General features: G+C 32.7%; 1 protein-coding gene across 1 annotated transcript in view; it reads left to right on the top strand.

Annotated features, from left to right (window-relative positions):
• The first annotated feature begins 9,209 nt into the window (after window positions 1-9,209).
• LOC139526247 (uncharacterized) overlaps window positions 9,210-20,482 on the top strand; it is a 39,337-nt gene continuing 28,064 nt past the window's right edge. The window contains exons 1-3 of the mRNA XM_071321409.1: window positions 9,210-9,429; window positions 12,312-12,541; window positions 16,117-16,348. Of these exons, the coding sequence (XP_071177510.1) occupies window positions 9,210-9,429; window positions 12,312-12,541; window positions 16,117-16,348 (682 nt within the window). The remainder of the gene's footprint in view (window positions 9,430-12,311; window positions 12,542-16,116; window positions 16,349-20,482) is intronic.

Genomic DNA, 20,482 nt, shown 5'->3' with positions numbered 1-20,482 from the left:
GCAATTCGCCGACATATTTTCCGTATGCATAGTGACCCGAGCGTAACCCTCCTCGTAAAAATCCGGTAATCGCAATACGCATGGATCTGTATTGAAATAAACAAATATCTGAGTATACATGTTAAACACGTGCTCAATACCCATGCTTTTTGTGATTTGTTTACTATAAGGTGACAATCGTTAAAACTCGGCTTCAAAACACGGCATCTAATGAGCAGCCATATTTTTTAAATCATAACAAACAGAGAGAAGAAAAAAATTGACGATTATAGGATATATTTGCGAAAATAATTAAAAAATCGTGCACAGAGGACTAAGTTTATGATATATACATGCATTGGTTCAAGAATTGGATAAACATTATTTTTCACCACTCACTCGTTTCATATGACTTTAAGGTTTGAGATTGGAAGTAAAAAAATCTTTGTAATGTGCTTCCTTGAATGTGAAAGTTGTAGCTACTCAGCTATTATAATCAGGATTGTTAATATTCAGCAGGCCATGTGCTGCCGAATTTATCAATCTTCATGTGTTATGACCTGTTGTATTGTCACTTGTAACGTTTAATTTGCCTTTTATATATACAACCTATGTGTTTTCAACTAGTGGTGTAGGAATACTGATAAAAGCATGATTCTAGGATCAAATGGTTGTCCCCTTCTGCATAAAACATACTTTGAGTAAAGTTTGCAAACAAAACGTTAAAGTCATTGGCTTGCGAGCTATTTTCCAATCCTCTACTCTTCTTTCGGGAACATAAACAACTCATGACAATGAGATAACAGTATTCTTTCAAACTTTTGAATGCACAGGTCAAGTAATTTATTTATGCTATACATGCATAAAAATACGGCTTGTAAAATTTTGGCTGATTGATGCTTGGGTATGAAGTACAAAGTGTTTATAGGTATTGGTTTTGTCCATGATCATGAAACATTCAAAATAGTTAACCATGTTAACTTTATATTAAAAACAATAACCAGAAAAACTGTAAAGGTGAAAATGTTTAGAATCCTGTACGAACTGTGACGCCCGTATATGACACGGAAACCAGGCGTAAAAATCATACTTTATCCTGGCGGCATTGCAGTGTTTACAAAATGCATGTCCAGGCGTCAATCAGGCGTAAACTTGGCGTAAATAAGGCGTAAACCAGGCGTAAGGTTAGGCGTAATATTTAAATGAGTACGCCTGGTTCACAAAAAATAGGCGTAATATGCAAATGAGTACGCCTGGTCAATAAATAAACCAGGTGTAATATCCTTACATAATACTACACTTATTTTAGTTTAGTGTATTAACCTAAGCTGTGTACATTTGTGTATTTGATACAAACTTCTGTACTGTTGCTTTTATTTCTTATCATGCTTATTGTTTGACAAAAAACTTGTAATATTAACCATTGAAGAAGCTAATATAGAAATAAATACATTTTATGCAGACAATGGCTCAAATAATTTAGTTTATTAATAATAAGTTTAAATAAGAATTATGACCATTATTTTTTCTTGAAATAAAAGTAGCATTTTAACTAAGTTGTTTTTGAAAATTATTGTCTTTTGAACTAAAAAATGATAATACTGCAGTTGAACTTAAAGTAAAAGATTTTAATTTTAATTATGCAAGGATAAAGGTTTTGGGATTTCAAAAATTCTGATAGAACATAATACTTAATTATACTCACATTATTATTATTTACCATGTATTACTTCTTTCCTTTTATCTCACAATTTTCATTAATTTATATGATTCAGTATTTCCAATTTCAGATTCTTCCAAAAAGCACAAAACAAGTAACTTATCCCTGAATATATGAAGCTGCCATGTGTCCAACTCTTGCAAACTAAAACCAAAGAGCCAAATTTTGAGAAAAAAAATCCCATGATCCTTTAAACAAAGCATTATGGGTATTTCTATTTACGCCATACCAACAGTTTTTCGCCCGTAAGAAAATTTACGCCTTGCTTATTTCAATTTATGCCTTGCTTATTTTAATTTTCGCCAGGTTTCCTGCTTTTTTCTACGCCCGTAAGGACTACAAATTTACGTTTCCTGCTCCCTTACGCTTGGATCTAGACACGTAACTACCACTTACGCCTGGTTTACGCCTTATTTCCAGGCGTAATACGCCTTATAATTTCGTACGGGATGTTATAATTTGCAGTTTTATTATAAAAATTACATTCAGGCAAGACATATATCTTTGCTTACAGTGCAATGCTCATGAATGTGCTTAAGGTTTGCACTCAGTTCCTCCGTCTGTCTGTCCGGCAAATCTGTTGTCCACATTTTTTTTTCTTTTTGCGCTTGAAGATATGAATTTCATATTTAGTGTATTGTTTTGTCACCATGAAAGTACACCTATCCACTATCTACTGGTAAGCCCGCCCCCATTATCAGCACATGGCAACCCAGCATCCTAGGTCAAGCTATAATCATCAAAATGGTGGTTATTATTAACATTGGATAATAACAAAGTGAAGATATAACAAATACAGTTATATAAATAAGAGCAATATTTTGTTCATATATATGTTTTTGTGTTAAAATATGAAGAAATAGTTACCTCTCAAGGGACGAGAGAAAGATTTATGACATTATGAATAGATTCTGTCCATTTATACTAAATAAAAAGAAACAAATAACATATTGCAAATTTGAAGATATTTTAGATTACTTTCATATCCAAACAAATGTAGTTTAAACAACAAGATATAAAATGTAACATGATTGACAAGATAAAGTATTATGATAAATTATAGGTTTGATTAAGCATGGCTAATGGATGCTGATAAGTATGTTTACTATGTAAACAAACACTGCAGTGGGTCAACTTGTAAAACAAGCATCATTGCTCCAGTACCTATTAATTGTTTATTGAATAACATTTAACCGATTTTCTTTTTTTATGTCCATAGATAACTTACTGATAATTAAAATTCCTATCACTGTTAAAGTAAAAAATAAAGAACAAAAGAAAATTAATTTATTATTTTGCTTACATGTATATTTGGTCATTGTTTCAAATTCATATTCAACTCTCATCCTAAACAGAATTCTTTGCATATTGTACTTACCCTTTTTTTCAAATGAAGAAAATGAAATATATCCAATACTTCTAACTTCTCTTCCTTTTTTTTTTTTTTATCATAAAATATTTGATAAATAATGGTCAAGTATAATCAGCAAATATTTCCAAAAGAGTCATATAAAAATTAGACATTATCTTACTTGCTAGGAAGCATCTATTGCAATATATCTTTTTATTATTATTATTGGAGTTTCCCCTGTCTTTTGACATAATTCTAGCAATAGACATAATTTTTATTCTTAGTACATGTAATTGAAATTGAAAACTGTCAAATATTTTTCTTTAGTTGCTGAATCATTACGTTATGATATATCATTATAATTTCCAGAAATAATACATACTAACTTAGATGTTTTATAGTATAATGAATCTTTAAATGAACGAACAAAATATCAATATCAATTTTACACCAATTGAAATCTTATGTTTCAGGATATATATGTTTCATTCATTGTTTGTTTTAATGGTAAGCATGTAAACAATATATTAAAACAATAAGCACTGTCACCATATTACTTTTTAATTGATTTATTGATTAATGTCAATAATTAAAATAATCTTTTCTTTTGTTTAAAATTAACAACTTGACCTTCCTCTACTCTCTTACATTGATTCCTTTCCCTAAAATAATATTCTTAATGATTTAATTGTGAAAAACTCATGAAATGTATATCAAATTAACTGTTCAGATAAGAAAGCTTGACCGAGGTTATGTTCGACAACATGTGCTGCTATCAAATGTTTACACATGTGGTAAATTGTCCACATGTGATTGGTCAATTAACCGATGATTGACAGGAGAGAGGATAGGTGTGTTACAGGTCAAGTTCGAATTTTGTTCCGTTCTGAAGATTTTGTGCAGAGTTATGGTCCTTGATACTGACTAGATATTTGTTACATTGTATACACCATGTCAAGTGATAGAATATATTCTGATCTGAAAAGTTAGCATTTTGTTCCATTACAAATAATTTTAAGCCGGTAGCCTAGGGGACTATGTATTATGCCATGCAATACTTTGACAATCCTTGTTAATTTACGTTTGTTGATGAAAATAAACACGTGATAAAGGTGACAGTATCTAAACGATGTTAAGATCTTGTAAATTGAATAAAAAGAGACATATCAAGGTAACCACAAGCTAAGAATGAGGGAATGGCATGGATTCCAAAAAGTGAAAGACCGGGCACATGTATGTCAACAGGATAATTCTCTCGTGCTATATTAAACTGGTAATATTTTATCTTCTCGTAATATGTGAACTTTGGCATATCATTTAGCATTGTCCCTTGGTGCCTCTTGCAGTTGTGTCACTTTAAATAGTACTGACTCCTCTGCACCAGGCACGAGGATGACATACCAGTTATGTGCAACTTCTTACAATATCTTACCATATCATTAACGTCCCGATACACATTTTAATATGCACCCACTATGCCATATAGCACCGTCCCTTGGTTACTCCTGCAGTTAAGCTAGATATATTTAGCCTACTCACAGAAATCTTTTTTGTTACTTTCTAGAGGTGTGCCTGAGACGAAGGTTTTATATATACTCCTATATATATACCAATATATAAAAACTGTTGTTTCTTATTTGTGTTTGTAACTATGTATACTGTATTGTTTATTATATTTGTAAAATAATATTATAATGATATTACATTATGCTCCTTGTGAGCCTATTTGAAGGAAATAAAGCATCTTCTTCTATACAATTAAGATGATGTGGTAAGATTGACAATGATACAACTCTCAACCAAAGACAAAATGACACAGATATGAACAACTGTAGGTCACCGTACGGCCTTCAACAATGATATGCATGCATCACTTTCATGTTAATTCACACTCCGTCAAAATGTCAAAATCGGGAATAGGACTTATTGCAGATCAGGTGACTGTATTGGTATCTTAAAAAAGAGGCTCCAAGATCCTGTGTCGCTCACCTTGGTCTATATGCATATTAATCAAAGGACAGAGATGGATTCATGACAAATTTGTGTTTTGGTGTTGGTGATGTGTTTGTAGATCTTACTTAACTGAACATTCGTGCTGCTTACAATTATCTCTATCTATAAAGAACTTGGCCCAGAAGTGACAGTGGAAAATATATTGGTAAAAATTTACAAAAAATTACAAAATTTTAGAAAATTGTTTATAAATGACTATAAAGGGCAATAACTCCTTAAGGGGTCAATTGGCCATTTTGGTCATGATGACTTATTTGTTGTTCTTACTTTGCTGTTCATTCTTGTTCTTTACAGTTTATCTCTATCAATAAAGGCAACAGTAGTATACCGCTGTTCAAAACTCATAAATCCATGGACAAAAAACAAAATCGGGGTAATAAACTAAAAACAAGGGAAACACATTAAATATAAGAGGAGAACAACGACACAACACTAAAATGTAACACACACAGAAACGGACCAAGCATCAGACAAAATCCCGGGAGAATAACAAATATAACATCAAAACCAAATACATGAATTTGGGATAAACAAGTACCGTGACACGTCTTATCGCAATGTGAATGTATACTCTATAATAGAATTCAAGATAATAACCAAAAGCTGCAAAATTTTCTTAAAATTACCAATTCAGGGACAGCAACCCAACAACAAGTGACCAGATTGGTCTAAAAATTTGAGGGCAGATAGATCTTGACCTAATGAACAATTTATTCTACATAAGATTTGCTATTAATGCTTTGGTTTCAGAGATATGAGCCAAAAACTGCATTTTACCCTATGTACTGTATTTAGCCATGTCAGACATCTTGGTTCACAGGCAGGGTCATCGGACACATTTTATAAACTAGGTACCCTAATGATGATTGTAGACAAGTTTGGTTAAATTTGTCTTTGTAGTTTCAGAGAAGAAGATTTTTGTAAAAGATTACAAAGTTTATTGAAAATTGTTAAAAATTTACTATAAAGGGCAATAACTCCTTAAGGGTCAACCGACCATTTTGGTTATGTTAACTTATTTGTAGATCTTACTTTGTTGAATATTATTGCTGTTTACAGTTTATCTCTATCTACAATAATTTTCAAGATAATAACCAAAAACAGCTTAATTTCCTTAAATTACCAATTCTGCGGCAGCAACCCAACAACGGGTTGTCCGATTCATCTGAAAATTTATGGGGAATTAGATTTTGACCTGACAAACAATTTTACCCATGTCAGATTTGCTCTAAATGCTTTCATTTCAGAGATATAAGCCAAAATCTACATTTTACCCCTATGTTCTATTTTTATACGACCGCAAAAATTTCAATTTTTTGGTCGTATATATATTGCTATCACGTTGGCGTCGTCGTCGTCGTCGTTGTCCGAATACTTTTAGTTTTCGCACTCTAACTTTAGTAAAAGTGAATAGAAATCAATGAAATTTTAACACAAGGTTTATGACCACAAAAGGAAGGTTGGGATTGATTTTGGGAGTTTTCGTCATAACATTTTAGGAATTAGGGGCCAAAAAGGCCCAAACAAGCATTTTCTTGGTTTTCGCACTATAACTTTAGTTTAAGTGAATAGAAATCTATGAAATTTTGACACAAGGTTTCTGACCACAAAAAGAAGATTGGAATTGATTTTTGGAGTTTTGGTTCCAACAGTTTAGGAATAAAGGGCCAAAAAAGGGCCCAAATAAGCATTATTCTTGGTTTTCGCACAATAACTTTAGTATAAGTAAATAGAAATCAATGAAATTTTAACACAAGGTTTATGACCACAAAAGGAAGGTTGGGATTGATTTTTGGAGTTTTGGTTCCAACAGTTTAGGAATTAAGGGCCAAAAAAGGGCCCAAATAAGCATTATTCTTGGTTTTTGCACCATAACTTTAGTAAAAGTAAATAGAAATCTATGAAATTTAAACACAAGGTTTATGACCATAAAAGAAAGGTTGGGTTTGATTTTGGGAGTTTTGGTCTTAACAGTTTAGGAATAAGGGGCCCAAAGGGTCCAAAATTGAACTTTGTGTGATTTCATCAAAAAATTGAATAATTGGGGTTCTTTGATATGCCGAATCTAACTATGTATGTAGATTCTTAATTTTTGGTCCCGTTTTCAAATTGGTCTACATTAAGGTCCAAAGGGTCCAAAATTAAACTTAGTTTGATTTTAACAAAAATTGAATCCTTGGGGTTCTTTGATATGCTGAATTTAAAAATGTACTTAGATTTTTAATTATTGGCCTAGTTTTCAAGTTGGTCCAAATGGGGGTCCAAAATTAAACTTTGTTTGATTTCATCAAAAATTGAATAAATGGGTTCTTTGATATGCCAAATCTAACTGTGTATGTAGATTCTTAATTTTTGGTCCAGTTTTCAAATTGGTCTACATTAAGGTCCAAAGGGTCCAAAATTAAACTAAGTTTGATTTTAACAAAAATTAAATTCTTGGGCTTATTTGATATGCTTTATCTAAATATGTACTTTGATTTTTGATTATGGGCCCAGTTTTCAAGTTGGTCCAAATCAGGATTCCATATCAAGTATTGTGCAATAGCAAGAAATTTTCAATTGCACAGTATTGCACAATAGCAAGAAATATCTTATTGCACAATATTGTACGTGCAATAGCAATTAATTTTCAATTGGAGTTATCTTTCTTTGTATAGAATAGTAGTTGATAATATATGTTGGAAATTTGCCAGACATGACTATGATGTCATTTTCTATTTTTATTTGCCAATAACTTTATGTAAATAACTTCATTGGAAATTTGCCAATATAAAATGTTGCTGATGAAGCTTTTTTACCTTATCTTATCTAAAATGTTTTTAGATAATGTATGTTGGACATTTGCCAGACATGATTATGATGCCATTTTCTATTTTTATTTGCCAATAACTTTATATAAATAACTTCATTGGAAATTTGCCAATATAAAATGTTGCTGATGAAGTTTTTTTTATTGTTTTATACAATAAACAATGTATATTCACTTTTACTACCAACCAATCTTTACCATTCAGTGATAACAAGCACTTTATTTTACATTTTAATATTTTATGATGTATTTAAAAGAGTAGTTATTGTTGCAAACTCCATTAGAAATTTGAATTGATATCAGTTTTGGAAAAAGGGAAACGGGGATGTGAAAAAAAAGGGGGGGTTAATTTTTCTCATTTCAGATTTCATAAATAAAAAGAAAATTTCTTCAAACATTTTTTGAGAGGATTAATATTCAACAGCATAGTGAATTGCTCAAAGGCAAAAAACAACTTTTAAGTTCATTAGACCACATTCATTCCGTGTCAGAAACCTATGCTGTGTCAACTATTTAATTTTAGATTTAAAAAGTTTGAAGAAGAAATCTTTAATTGATTTGTAAAATCTTGACATTTGTTTTGTGTAAAAAAAAACCATGTAATGTCAAAAATTTGATCACAATCCAAATTCAGAGCTGTATCACGCTTGAATGTTTTGTCCATACTTGCCCCAACTGTTCAGGGTTCTACCTCTGCGGTCGTATAAAGCTGCGCCCTGTGGAGCACCTGGTTAGCCATGGTGGCCATCTTGGTTGGTTGGCCGGGTCACCGGACACATTTTTTACACTAGATACCCCAATGATGATGGTGGCCAAGTTTGGTTAAATTTGGCTCAGTAGTTTCAGAGGAGAAGAGTTTTGTAAAATTTAACGACGACGACGACGGACGACGGCCGCCAAGTGATGAGAAAAGCTCACTTGACCTTTCAGGTCAGGTGAGCTAAAAATGATGTATAAGACACGATCAACTTACTGTCAGTAAATGTCATATACTTATCCTCGTGTTAATGACTAAAACTTCAAGTATAGTGAAAAATCGGGACAAAATTTAAAAAAAAAAATACAGAAGAATTGGGTGCTCAAATATAAAAATAGAGAGTACTGATTACATTTTAATATAAATGATAGCAATAATTGATTGCATAATTAAAAAAAAGTGGATGATGATATATTATATTTTTATTCATTTTTTTTAGAATGATATTCTGATCTGAAAAGTTATCCATAAGTAAAGCCATCAGTTAAGATCCAAAGATGTATTTGAATAGCTATGAAGAACATCGTTGTAAGAAACTTACTTAGGATTAGGAACAAAATAAAACTATATATTTAAGACAATGGCATCTAGACTTTCACAAGAGGAAGAAAACTATGTGAGGATGTGCTTGTTGATGACGGGAATATCTACTCGTGCAGCAAGAATTGTATTTGATCGTGAATTCGCTCCGTCATGCTTGGATTCTACACTGAAGAGAGAGACAAAAAAACTGAGAAACCTTCAAAGCAAAGGAAAAATAAACCAGATCCAGTGGAATCTCCTTTTCCGGAATAAACCTGGTAAGTTAAAAAAAACAACCTTTTGTATATCAACCAGGGTAAAAGCTCATAGTTCCTTAGTTTTCCTGGTAACTTATTTCAACTAAAATGGAAACTCCTGTTCCCTTATTATACCCCTACCAACTAAGAGAAAGATGATTTTAGATTTGAACTCTGTTCCTCTTTCCCACCATCCATCCGTCCAGTCTGTCTGTCCGGTATGTCTTTCTGTCGGTCCGTCCGTCCGTTTTTATACGAAACTTTTGTTCTAATGTAGCATCTTTTGTCTCATCTGTGCTGGAAAGTCACAGAATGCAAGACATGTAAGGTTTATAATCCAGCGTCATAAACTATATATATGAAGCTTTATTTTTCAGAGGATCAAAAACTTGGATGCTTCATGCTTTGAATACTAAAACCTTATGTTTACGAAGTTTCTGTTATAAGTCCATTGTCATTGAATTTTAAAAATTTTCATGTTTCAGTTGCTGCTTAAAAAAAGTGATGTGTTAGAACAACACGAATGGCCCATTTCGCAAAGAAAAACTTGAGGCCATTTTTAGGAGTGGAAATCTCTATATAATTTTATGTAACTGTTTTTATCGTATGTCCAAAGCCTGCATTTTGGCATTTGGTTTATGACCACAAAAGGAAGGTTGGGATTGATTTTTGGAGTGTTGGTCCCAACATTTTAGGAATTAGGGGCCAAAGAAGGGCCCAAATAAGTATTTTCTTGGTTTTCGCACTATAACTTTAGTTTAAGTGAATAGAAATCAATGAAATTTTGACACAAGGTTCATGACCACAAAAGGAAGGTTGGGATTGATTTTGGGAGTTTTTGGTCCAACAATTAGGGAATAAGGGGCCAAAAAGGGCCCGAATAAGCATTATTCTTGGTTTTTGTGCAATAACTTTAGTATAAGTAAATAGAAATCTATGAAATTTCAACACAAAGTTTATGACCATAAAAGGAAGGTTGGGATTGATTTTGGTAGTTTTGGTCCCAACAGTTTAGGAATAAGGTGCCCAAAGGGTCCAAAATTAAACTTTGTTTGATTTCATCAAAGATTGCATAATTGGGGTTCTTTGATATGCAGAATCTAAAAATGTACTTAGAATTTTGATTATTGGCCCAGTTTTCAAGTTGGTCCAAATCGGGTTCCAAAATTTAACTTTGTTTGATTTCATCAAAAATTGAATGATTGGGGTTCTTTGATATGCCGAATCTAACTGTGTATGTAGATTCTTAATTTTTGGTCCGGTTTTCAAATTGGTCTACATTAAGGTCCAAAGGGTCCAAAATTAAACTTAGTTTGATTTTAACAAAAATCGAATCCTTGGGGTTCTTTGATATGCTGAATCTAAAAATGTACTTAGATTTTTGATTATTGGCCCAGTTTTCAAGTTGGTCCAAATGGGGATCCAAAATTAAACTTTGTTTGATTTCATCAAAAATTAAATAATTTGAGTTCTTTTATATGCCAAATCTTACTGTGTATGTGGATTCTTAATTTGTGGTCCTGTTTTCAAATAGGTCTACATTAAAGTCCAAAGGGTCCAAAATTAAACTTAGTTTGATTTTAACAAAAATTGAATTCTTGGGCTTCTTTGATATGCTGAATCTAATTAAACATGAACTTAGATTTTAGATTATTGGCCCAGTTTACAAGTTGGTCCAAATCAGGATCCAAAATTATTATATTAAGTATTGTGCAATAGCAAGAAATTTTCAAATGCACAGTATTCAGCAATAGCAAGAAATCTTCAATTGTACAGTATTGTGCAATAGCAAGAAATTTTCCATTCCACAGTATTGTGCAATAGCAAGAAATCTTCACTTTGGGGGGTCAATTTTTCTCATTTCAGATTTCATAAATAAAAATAAATTCTTCAAACATTTTTTTGGGAGGATAAATATTCAACAGCATTGTGAATTGCTCAAAGGCAAAACAAAAATATTAAGTTCATTAGACCACATTCATTCTGTGTTAGAAACCTATGCTGTGTCAACTATTTAATCACAATCCAAATTTAGAGCTGAATCCAGCTTGAATGTTGTGTCCATACTTGCCCCAACCGTTCAGGGTTCAACCTCTGTGGTCGTATAAAACTGCGCCCTGCGGAGCATCTGGTTAATCTATATTATGAAATTAAACAGACAATGAAACATTTAATTGCACGAGCTGCTTAATTTATATATCTATATTTATGTTTATATCGTTTATATGGTCATCGGAGGTGTTCGGGGGTCAACTCGATATAAAAAAGAAGATGTGGTATGATTGCCAATGAGACAACATTCCACAAGAGACCAAATAACACAGACATTAACAAAGGTCACCGTATGGTCTTTAACAATGAACAAAACCCATACCGCATAGTCAGCTACAATTATAAAAGGCCCCGAAATGAAAATGTAAAACAAGTTAAACGAGAAAAATAACGGCCTAATTTATGTACAAAAAATGAACGAAAAACAAACATATTACACATAAACAAACGACAACCACTGAACCACAGGCTCCTGACCTGGGACAGACACATACATAGTTAATTATATGGCGTCTTAGACTAAAATACACACGAAACGAAGCTACATAATTATTATCCAGCTAATGACCTGTGATCTGTTTATTTAAGACTTTCAATAGTTTGGACAAATGTTTTACATTGTTATTAATCAAATATGAGAATTTGAGTCAAATTAGAGAACATGAATTTGACAGCTAGAATTGTAGTGCCCCTGTAATGTTTTGCAGTCTTCATTTCTGAGAACAAATCATCTTATGCATTATTTAGAAATGATCAAGTTTTTGTGATCTTCCATCTTATTTTGTTATTTATTGGTCTGTCATTATTCCTCAATGATTGATTTAATGATTTATATATTTTTTATTTTTAAGACTCTCAAACATTTGATGTAACTCTAATGATAACATTAGTAAGACACCTGACAGACCCAAAAGACCTGATCCCTCCTCATGGGGGATATGACAGGTTACCATTTGCTAATGAAATAACACCAACCTCAGATTTAGCCAGGATAAAGTTTTATAGAAACTTCCTTGCTCACCTCGTTGACGAGAAAATAGATGACACCGAATTCACCACAGCATGGGACATTGTCACTGATGTAAGTTCATTTCATTTAACTGGTTCAACTGGCTATTTAATATATATTTGCTTTGAAGGAATCAGTTCGGTAATGGCCCCATTTTGCCTTATATTAAGTTAATTGTTTCAAGATAAATAGTGTTTCAAATTGATGACCAGATATATTTTTTAAGAAAATGAAATAGAATTATTTTTGTTGAGTTTTTTTTTTTATAAAGCATTGACATTTGCACCTCTATAAAACTGATAGTACTTCTTATTGATGCTGTTTGGATGAAGCACATTTAGTTCCACTATCCAAAAGCTTTCCCAAACTTGTCACTGGGCATCGCTCCAGTGAATGTTCTGTTCAATCTATACCGAACTTTACCTTTCGCTGTAATAACAATATTTGAATAGAATTGCTGGTAAATTGTATAATGATTTCAACTCCCAATGTAGCGGAGGGGGCATGAAGTTTTACCCTTGTCCGTCTGTACGTTCGTCCGTACCTCCCAAAGTTGGTTTTCGTTTCCTAACCAAATGTTTTGATACTTATTCACAATGCTCATTACTTCAAAACACAGATCAAGTTTGAATTTCGATGGCTTCACATTTACCGTTCTAGAGTTATGCCCCTTTATAAATGGAAAAATTGCAGAATTTTTAGGTTCTGTTCTCTAACTTTAGTTTTCCGCAACCAAATGTGTTGATACTTATACACAATGCTTATTACTACATAACACAGATCAAGATTGAATTTTGGTTGCGTCACTTTAACCCTTCTAGATTTATGCTCCTTTCTAAATGGAAAAATTGCTGAATTTTTAGTTTCCCTTCTCTAACTTAAGTTTGCATTGACTAAATGTTATGAAACTTATACACAATACTTATTACCACAAAATTTAGATAAAGTATAAATTTGGGTAGCGTCACTTTTACTGTTCTTTTGTTTAATGTTCCTTTGTAACTTTAAGTGATATGCAAGCGGGGGCATCGTCGTGTCGCATGGAAACATTCCCCCATTTTTTTGTTTTAATATATAATATATAGTCATATCAGCGGATCTAACATTTTTATATTTTAACTGACAAATAAAATGTGTATCACATAACAAATGTTACAAGTGTGAGTGTTGCCTTTTCCCTTTTTTATTAAGGGGCAATCAAATAACCAATCAAAATAATATTTGCTTTATATCAAATGTTACTAAATAAAATTGTTAAAAATTGAATAATGAATAAAAGTCAATTATGTGTCCAGTAGTTGTATTCGCAGTGATTTAGAAAGACTATTTCTAAGACTTGTCACTCACACAAACTATTAAACATATTACAGTAATATTAAGTGGTAACCACAAAACTTTGCTTGAATAAGATTCATAAAAGTAAGATATAGTTAACCAAGTCACATGTAAATGACTTCATTGTACTCATGTCTTGATAAGAGACCTAACAATAACATATTAATTAGTGAATTGGTGCAGTGCATACGTTTATTTTTTATACGACCGCAAAATTTGAAAAAATTTTCGTCGTATATTGCTATCACGTTGGCGTCGTCGTCGTCGTCGTCGTCCGAATACTTTTAGTTTTCGCACTCTAACTTTAGTAAAAGTGAATGGAAATCTATGAAATTTTAACACAAGGTTTATGACCACAAAAGGAAGATTGGTATTGATTTTGGGAGTTTTGGTCCCAACATTTTAGGAATAAGGGGCCAAAAAGGGCCCAAATAAGCATTTTCTTGTTTTTCGCACTATAACTATAGTTTAAGTTAATAGAAATCTATGAAATTTTGACACAAGGTTTATGACCACAAAAGAACGGTTGGGATTGATTTTGGGAGTTTTGGTTTCAACAGTTTAGGAATTAGTGGCCAAAAAAAGGGCCCAAATAAGCATTATTCTTGGTTTTCGCACAATAACTTTAGTTTAAGTAAATAGAAATCAATGAAATTTAAACACAATGTTAATGACTACAAAAGGAAGGTTGGTATTGATTTTGGGAGTTTAGGTCCCAACAGTTTAGGAATTAGGGGCCAAAAAGGGACCCAAATAAGCATTTTTCTTGGTTTTCGCACCATAACGTTAGTATAAGTAATTAGAAATCTATGATATTTAAACACAAGGTTTATGACCATAAAAGGAAGGTTGGTATTGATTTTGGGAGTGTTTGTCCCAACAGAATAAGGGGCCCAAAGGGTCCAAAATTAAACTTTGTTTGATTTCATCAAAATTGAATAATTGGGGTTCTTTGATATGCCGAATCTAACTGTGTATGTAGATTCTTAACTTTTGGTCCCGTTTTCAAATTGGTCTACATTAAGGTCCAAAGGGTCCAAAATTAAACTTAGTTTGATTTTGACAAAAAATGAATCAGTTAGGTTCTTTGATATGCTGAATCTAAAAATGTACTTAGATTCTTGATTATTGGCCCAGTTTTCAAGTTGGTCCAAATCGGGGTCCAAAATTAAACTTTGTTTGATTTCATCAAAAATTGAATAAATGGGGTTCTTTGATATACCAAATCTAACTGTGTATGTAGATTCTTCATTTTTGGTCCTGTTTTCAAATTGGTCTACACTAAAGTCCAATGGGTCCAAAATTAAACTTAGTCTGATTTTAACAAAAATTGAAATTTTGGGGTTCTTTGATATGCTGAATCCAAAAATGTACTTAGATATTTTATTATGGGCCCAGTTTTCAAGTTGGTCCAAATCAGGATCTAAAATTATTAAGTATTGTGCAATAGCAAGTCTTTTCAATTGCACAGTATTGCGCAATGGCAAGAAATATCTAATTGCACAATATTGTGAAATAGCAATTTTTTTTAATTAGAGTTATCTTTCTTTGTCCAGAATAGTAAGCAAGAAATATCTTATTGCAAAATATTGTGCAATAGCAAGATTTTTTTTTAATTGGAGTTATCTTTCTTTGTCCAGAATCAACTTAAATCTTTGTTATATACAATATACAATGTATATTCACTTTTTACTACCAACTGATAAATTAAAATAATCTTTACCATTCAGTGATAACAAGCAGTTTTTTTACATCTTAATATTTTATGATGTATTTAAATGAGTAGTTATTGTTGCAAACTCCATTAGAAATTTTAATTGAGATTAGTTTTGGAATAAGGGAAAGGGGGATGTGTTTAAAAAAATTGGGTTCAATTTTTCTCATTTGAAATTTCATAAATAAAAAAGAAAATTTCTTCAAACATTTTTTTGAGAGGATTAATATTCAACAGCATAGTGAATTGCTCTAAGAGAAAACAAAAATTTTAAGTTCATTAGAACACATTAATTCTGTGTCAGAAACCTATGCTGTGTCAACTATTTAATCACAATCACAATTTATTGCTGAATCCAGCTTGAATGTTGTGTCCATACTTGCCCCAACCGTTCAGGGTTCAACCTCTGCGGTCGTATAAAGCTACGCCCTGCGGAGCATCTGGTTTGATTTAATGTAATCGGCAATGTATCCATTGTTGCGTGACGTAGGAGGAGTAAAATGATGGAACTTTTTTTTACATTTTGCAACCTATGTAATAAGTTATAATTAATATAAATGTATAAAACTCATGATGACTGTTATCTTTAAATTTCCAGGCTATCAGTAGATTAGGTGGAAAAACAATGAAGCAGGAGTGTGATAACTTGAAGGTGAAGATACTAGACCAGAGTAGTCGGGAAATAATCCTAGAAATTAAACGTTCAAATAATGAAATAAAGGAACTGAAAAAGTCAATGGAGAGCCTGAAAAAAGCTAATGAAGATATGAGCACAGACATGAAAAAGTTAGAAATGTATCTTAAAGATACAGTACCTTGGAATATAAGGGGTAAATATTTGACCGTGTCACTTGATATCATAATAAAACTACATGAAGCATGCGATAAAATGTAAAGGCAACTGTAACGTGTAACCAAGCGTTTTAAATCTTAAACGAACGTTCCAGTAAATACTTGGATTCAAGTTGTCCACAAACAATACTAGTACATCAATACCAGAAACTATAACTTTTTATTCTATGCACAATGAACCAAAACATATACTCTAGCTCCTTGCCGATAAAAAGTAACAATGAACAATAAAACAATTATATAAACACAAATATAATTACAACACAGCCTGTCCTCCTAATAGAAGAATCTGTCCTATACGACAGTTCAGGCTGGTACAACTTGTCCTCCGAGTAGGACAGTCTGTCACTACCAGACAGTGTGGGCTGGTTCAACTTGTCCTCCGATTGGGACAGTCTGTCACTAACAACTAATGTGGACTGTTGCAGTCTGTCCTCCGAGTGGGACAGTCTGCTTTACCAACTTTCTATGTTAGACCAACTTGTACTCAGTACAAGTTGTCCCAAATACAAGTTGTCCTCCTATTAAACTTACAGCTATGTAGCGTACTCACTATTGTAAGCCAGTCTTCTTTTGTAAGAACATCGACAGAACCCAAATTGTATTCCTCACCTACTTATATACTCTAGGGCGAATTCACTATTTACTGGATAGGGGTGTTCTCTATATGTTCTCGTATCGAACACAAGAGTACCTCTCAAACACCCCCATACCAATGGAACCAACCACTGACTTTCCCGCCAAATGTCTAAATCTACACATCGCTTCCTTTTACATGAAATATGCATATATACAACAAGATTCTTCTTGTTAGTTACCTTAACAACCAATAAATATTACATAACCCACCATGACGCCTCACTCTACATGCGTCCCGCGTGACTAAAAAAGACTTAAATATAATAAATACTACTTCATTTAACCAATATCTTTGGTTTGAAATGGATGTCTACTCAATGTATGAAAAGCTTTAGTAGGCTTCTTTAACTTCCACTATACGAATCTTCTTTGGACAAGTTGTTGCAGTTGTTACAGTTTTGTTATACAACATGGAGTCTGTTTGAACTCCACACGAAACTTAACTCGCTTTCCTTTTCTTACATGATGCACAGAGGGCAATACTTTCCTTGTCATTAACTTTACTTCCCCCTTTGTCAGTTTGTTTTTCTAGGCTGTCAACTGGTAATCCTTTTGATTCAGTATTCTTACTGCCAACTGCAATAATATCTGGTCCCAGCCTTTCAGCAAAAGTATTTCTCACCCCTGGAAGTCGGGGCTTAGTCTTTTGTCTTATTATCCGTCCTAATTCTTTGTTACAAACAACATGTACATGTACGTTCAACTAGTTCACCTGTCACCATGTTATCATCTTTCTTATTTTCAGACTCTTTTAACTTGTATTCTTGTTTTTTTCTTGTTCACTGTGTTCAATTTTATCACTGTCTTGTCCAAGTGTGTATCCTGGATCCTGACTTTTCCAATCATTCTCAGTCTCGGACCCTGATGAATCACTGAGCAGGTCTTTGCTCTTGCTAGTACTTTTTTCTATATCACTTTCACTATCATCGTCTTTTTTATGTTTATATTTCATGTGTCTTAGCAAGTTCTTCGACTCTTCTGTATGATAAAAACAGCCACATTCAGTACAAAACAATCTTTCATTTGCACAGGAAGTCAGATGTTTATTCCTTTCTTCTTTTCATTCATATGAAGTCGGACAAAATCCACATTTCCACTGTTCTTTTTTCTAATTGTAATTTTTTTTTTTGCCATCTTGATCCTGCAAATATAAAACAACAAACATTAAATCTATATACAACAATAAACTAAAACTTAATCAAGTATATAATCGGCCATCCAGACTGGTATTTTCCTTTCACAGCGACCACTTTCTTCTTCTATATCTATTCTGTCATCCTGATCTATGACATTATCAAATATATCAATTTCACGTGGTTCTGTTACTTGGGGATCATCAATGTCTTCATACATTTCCCCTCTCAACACCTTCTTGTGCTTGAGTTTAATCCTATCCACATGAATGATCTGTGGGGTCCCGCGGATACCGCAGTCAACCTTATATGTAAGGTCACCAATCTTCTCTAAAATTGTGAAAGGCCTTCTCCAAAACCAAGTCAGTTTTGGGGATTTTCCCGTTTTCCTTACAGGGAAGTAGACATATACTTGATCTCCAGGGCCTGTATGCATAAAACATCTTAACTTAAGTATTCCTTATACTTAGATTTCACTAAGAATTCCCTAAGTTAAGTAAAAATCTTAAGTCGTATGCATAAACTTACGTAAGTCTTCATTTAACTAAGGAATACTTAAATCGAAACCTTTCTTTAAATTCCCGTAATTGACCCCGTAATTAGAGATCCCCAAAAAAGTTGCCTCCCTTATGACGGACATTAATTTTTATTTACAATGGAGAGCTAGCAGAAAGAGCAAATCTACTTGTGCGTAATGTGAGTAATTTATAAGATTTTCAGATCTTTTAATAACATTAATTAGTTGTTTAACTAAATACTTTTGACATCAGAATTTATTTTTCGTGAAATATTAGTTAAACCGCCGATACATCACTTTCAATTCATCAGGCTTTGCATTGGATAAAGCCAATTTTGTCCGGTATGGAACCAGTCCACAATTGACAAAGTGAAGTAATTTGTTTAAAAAGTTTGTAATAACAGAATCAAATCGGTAATTGGCAAATGGACTATTGCCGTATGATATAATTATATGATCATATTAGCTCATCGCATGTACTGATCATCTGTGTAAAAGTTTTTATGAGTATTTACATTGATTGATCAATACATACTTTTATTAAGAGCTGGGTCAAATGGATAGATTGATAACTTAGATTGATATATAAGGTTTTATCAACATCTTAGTCCGATTATCAATATTTTGTTCGTTAACAGCAACTTGGCACTGCATACATGTATATAAGGAAACATGAAACATACGGTTAAGGTACCATAAATACGTTATATAGACTTCGATTCGCATGGCAGTGACGGATCTAGGGGGTCCTTGTGTTGGACCTCTTTTTTTTCGACGATCAATGTGCATGGGGACATATAGTTGAAACCCCCTTTATCCTGGGTTTGGAACCCAATTGTAAAAATGGCTGGCTCCGACCCTGCATGGGTTAGCAGTGGCGGATCCAGAAATTTTCATAAAAGGGGGGGGGACTGACTGCCATAAGGGCTCCAATGATTTCCTAAATAATCAACCAAATTGCACCCCCTCTTTTCTCCCTTAAATCCACCAATGGCCATGGGGATGTCTTAAAAATTTCCGATTTTGTAAGTGAAACAATTTCTGGGAAAATTTGCCTTAAACCTTTAGAATAAAACTAAATAATGGAAAATTTAACCGATGTCGCTCATACATACACGCATGCAGAAAACATGCAGTCTTCATCTCTCTTTTTTTTCCTTTTCATACTGATTTTTTACTAACGGTTACAATTGATACCACGGGGAGTATTAACAGATCAACGTTATAAGTTATGTGTGTAAGCATGCATGTACAGAGTAAACAAAAGAAAATAATAGCATGAATGCTCTTCTGTATAGATAACAACGAGATTGAGAAATAATGGTATGATGGAATTATATATTTACCTCTGTTATTACTTGATTTTTTTTATCATACGTGATTTTAAGAAAATTACGATGATCGTTAATATTCAGCAAAAAACAAACGAATTATTAGTATTTTATTAATGATATTATTATTTAATTAATCAAATTTTATCTATGCTATTAATGCTCTGCAAAAAAAAATCATACTTTCAACTGATTTTTAGCTATTTCTGAAAACTAAAGGTAGCTCTATATGTACCTTAGACTTAAGTGAATTCTTGAGCGCTTTCTTTGTATAAGGGGTTTTATGCATACCACTTATGTTTTGTGGGCGAGACTTAAAACAACTAAGATTTTACTAAGGAAATACTTATTTTAAGATGTTTTTATGCAGACCACTTAAATAAAAAGGGCGGAGTTTCCTTAACTTAAGTGTTTACTAAGAAAGTTCTTAACTTAAGTATCTTTATGCATACGGCCCTAGATCTAAAACTTTCGAAGGATAATTTGAGATCA

Source organism: Mytilus edulis, chromosome 1, assembly GCF_963676685.1.
Source record: "Mytilus edulis chromosome 1, xbMytEdul2.2, whole genome shotgun sequence".
NCBI classification, from domain to species: domain Eukaryota; kingdom Metazoa; phylum Mollusca; class Bivalvia; order Mytilida; family Mytilidae; genus Mytilus; species Mytilus edulis.
This window is presented reverse-complemented; position numbering and strand designations above follow the sequence as displayed.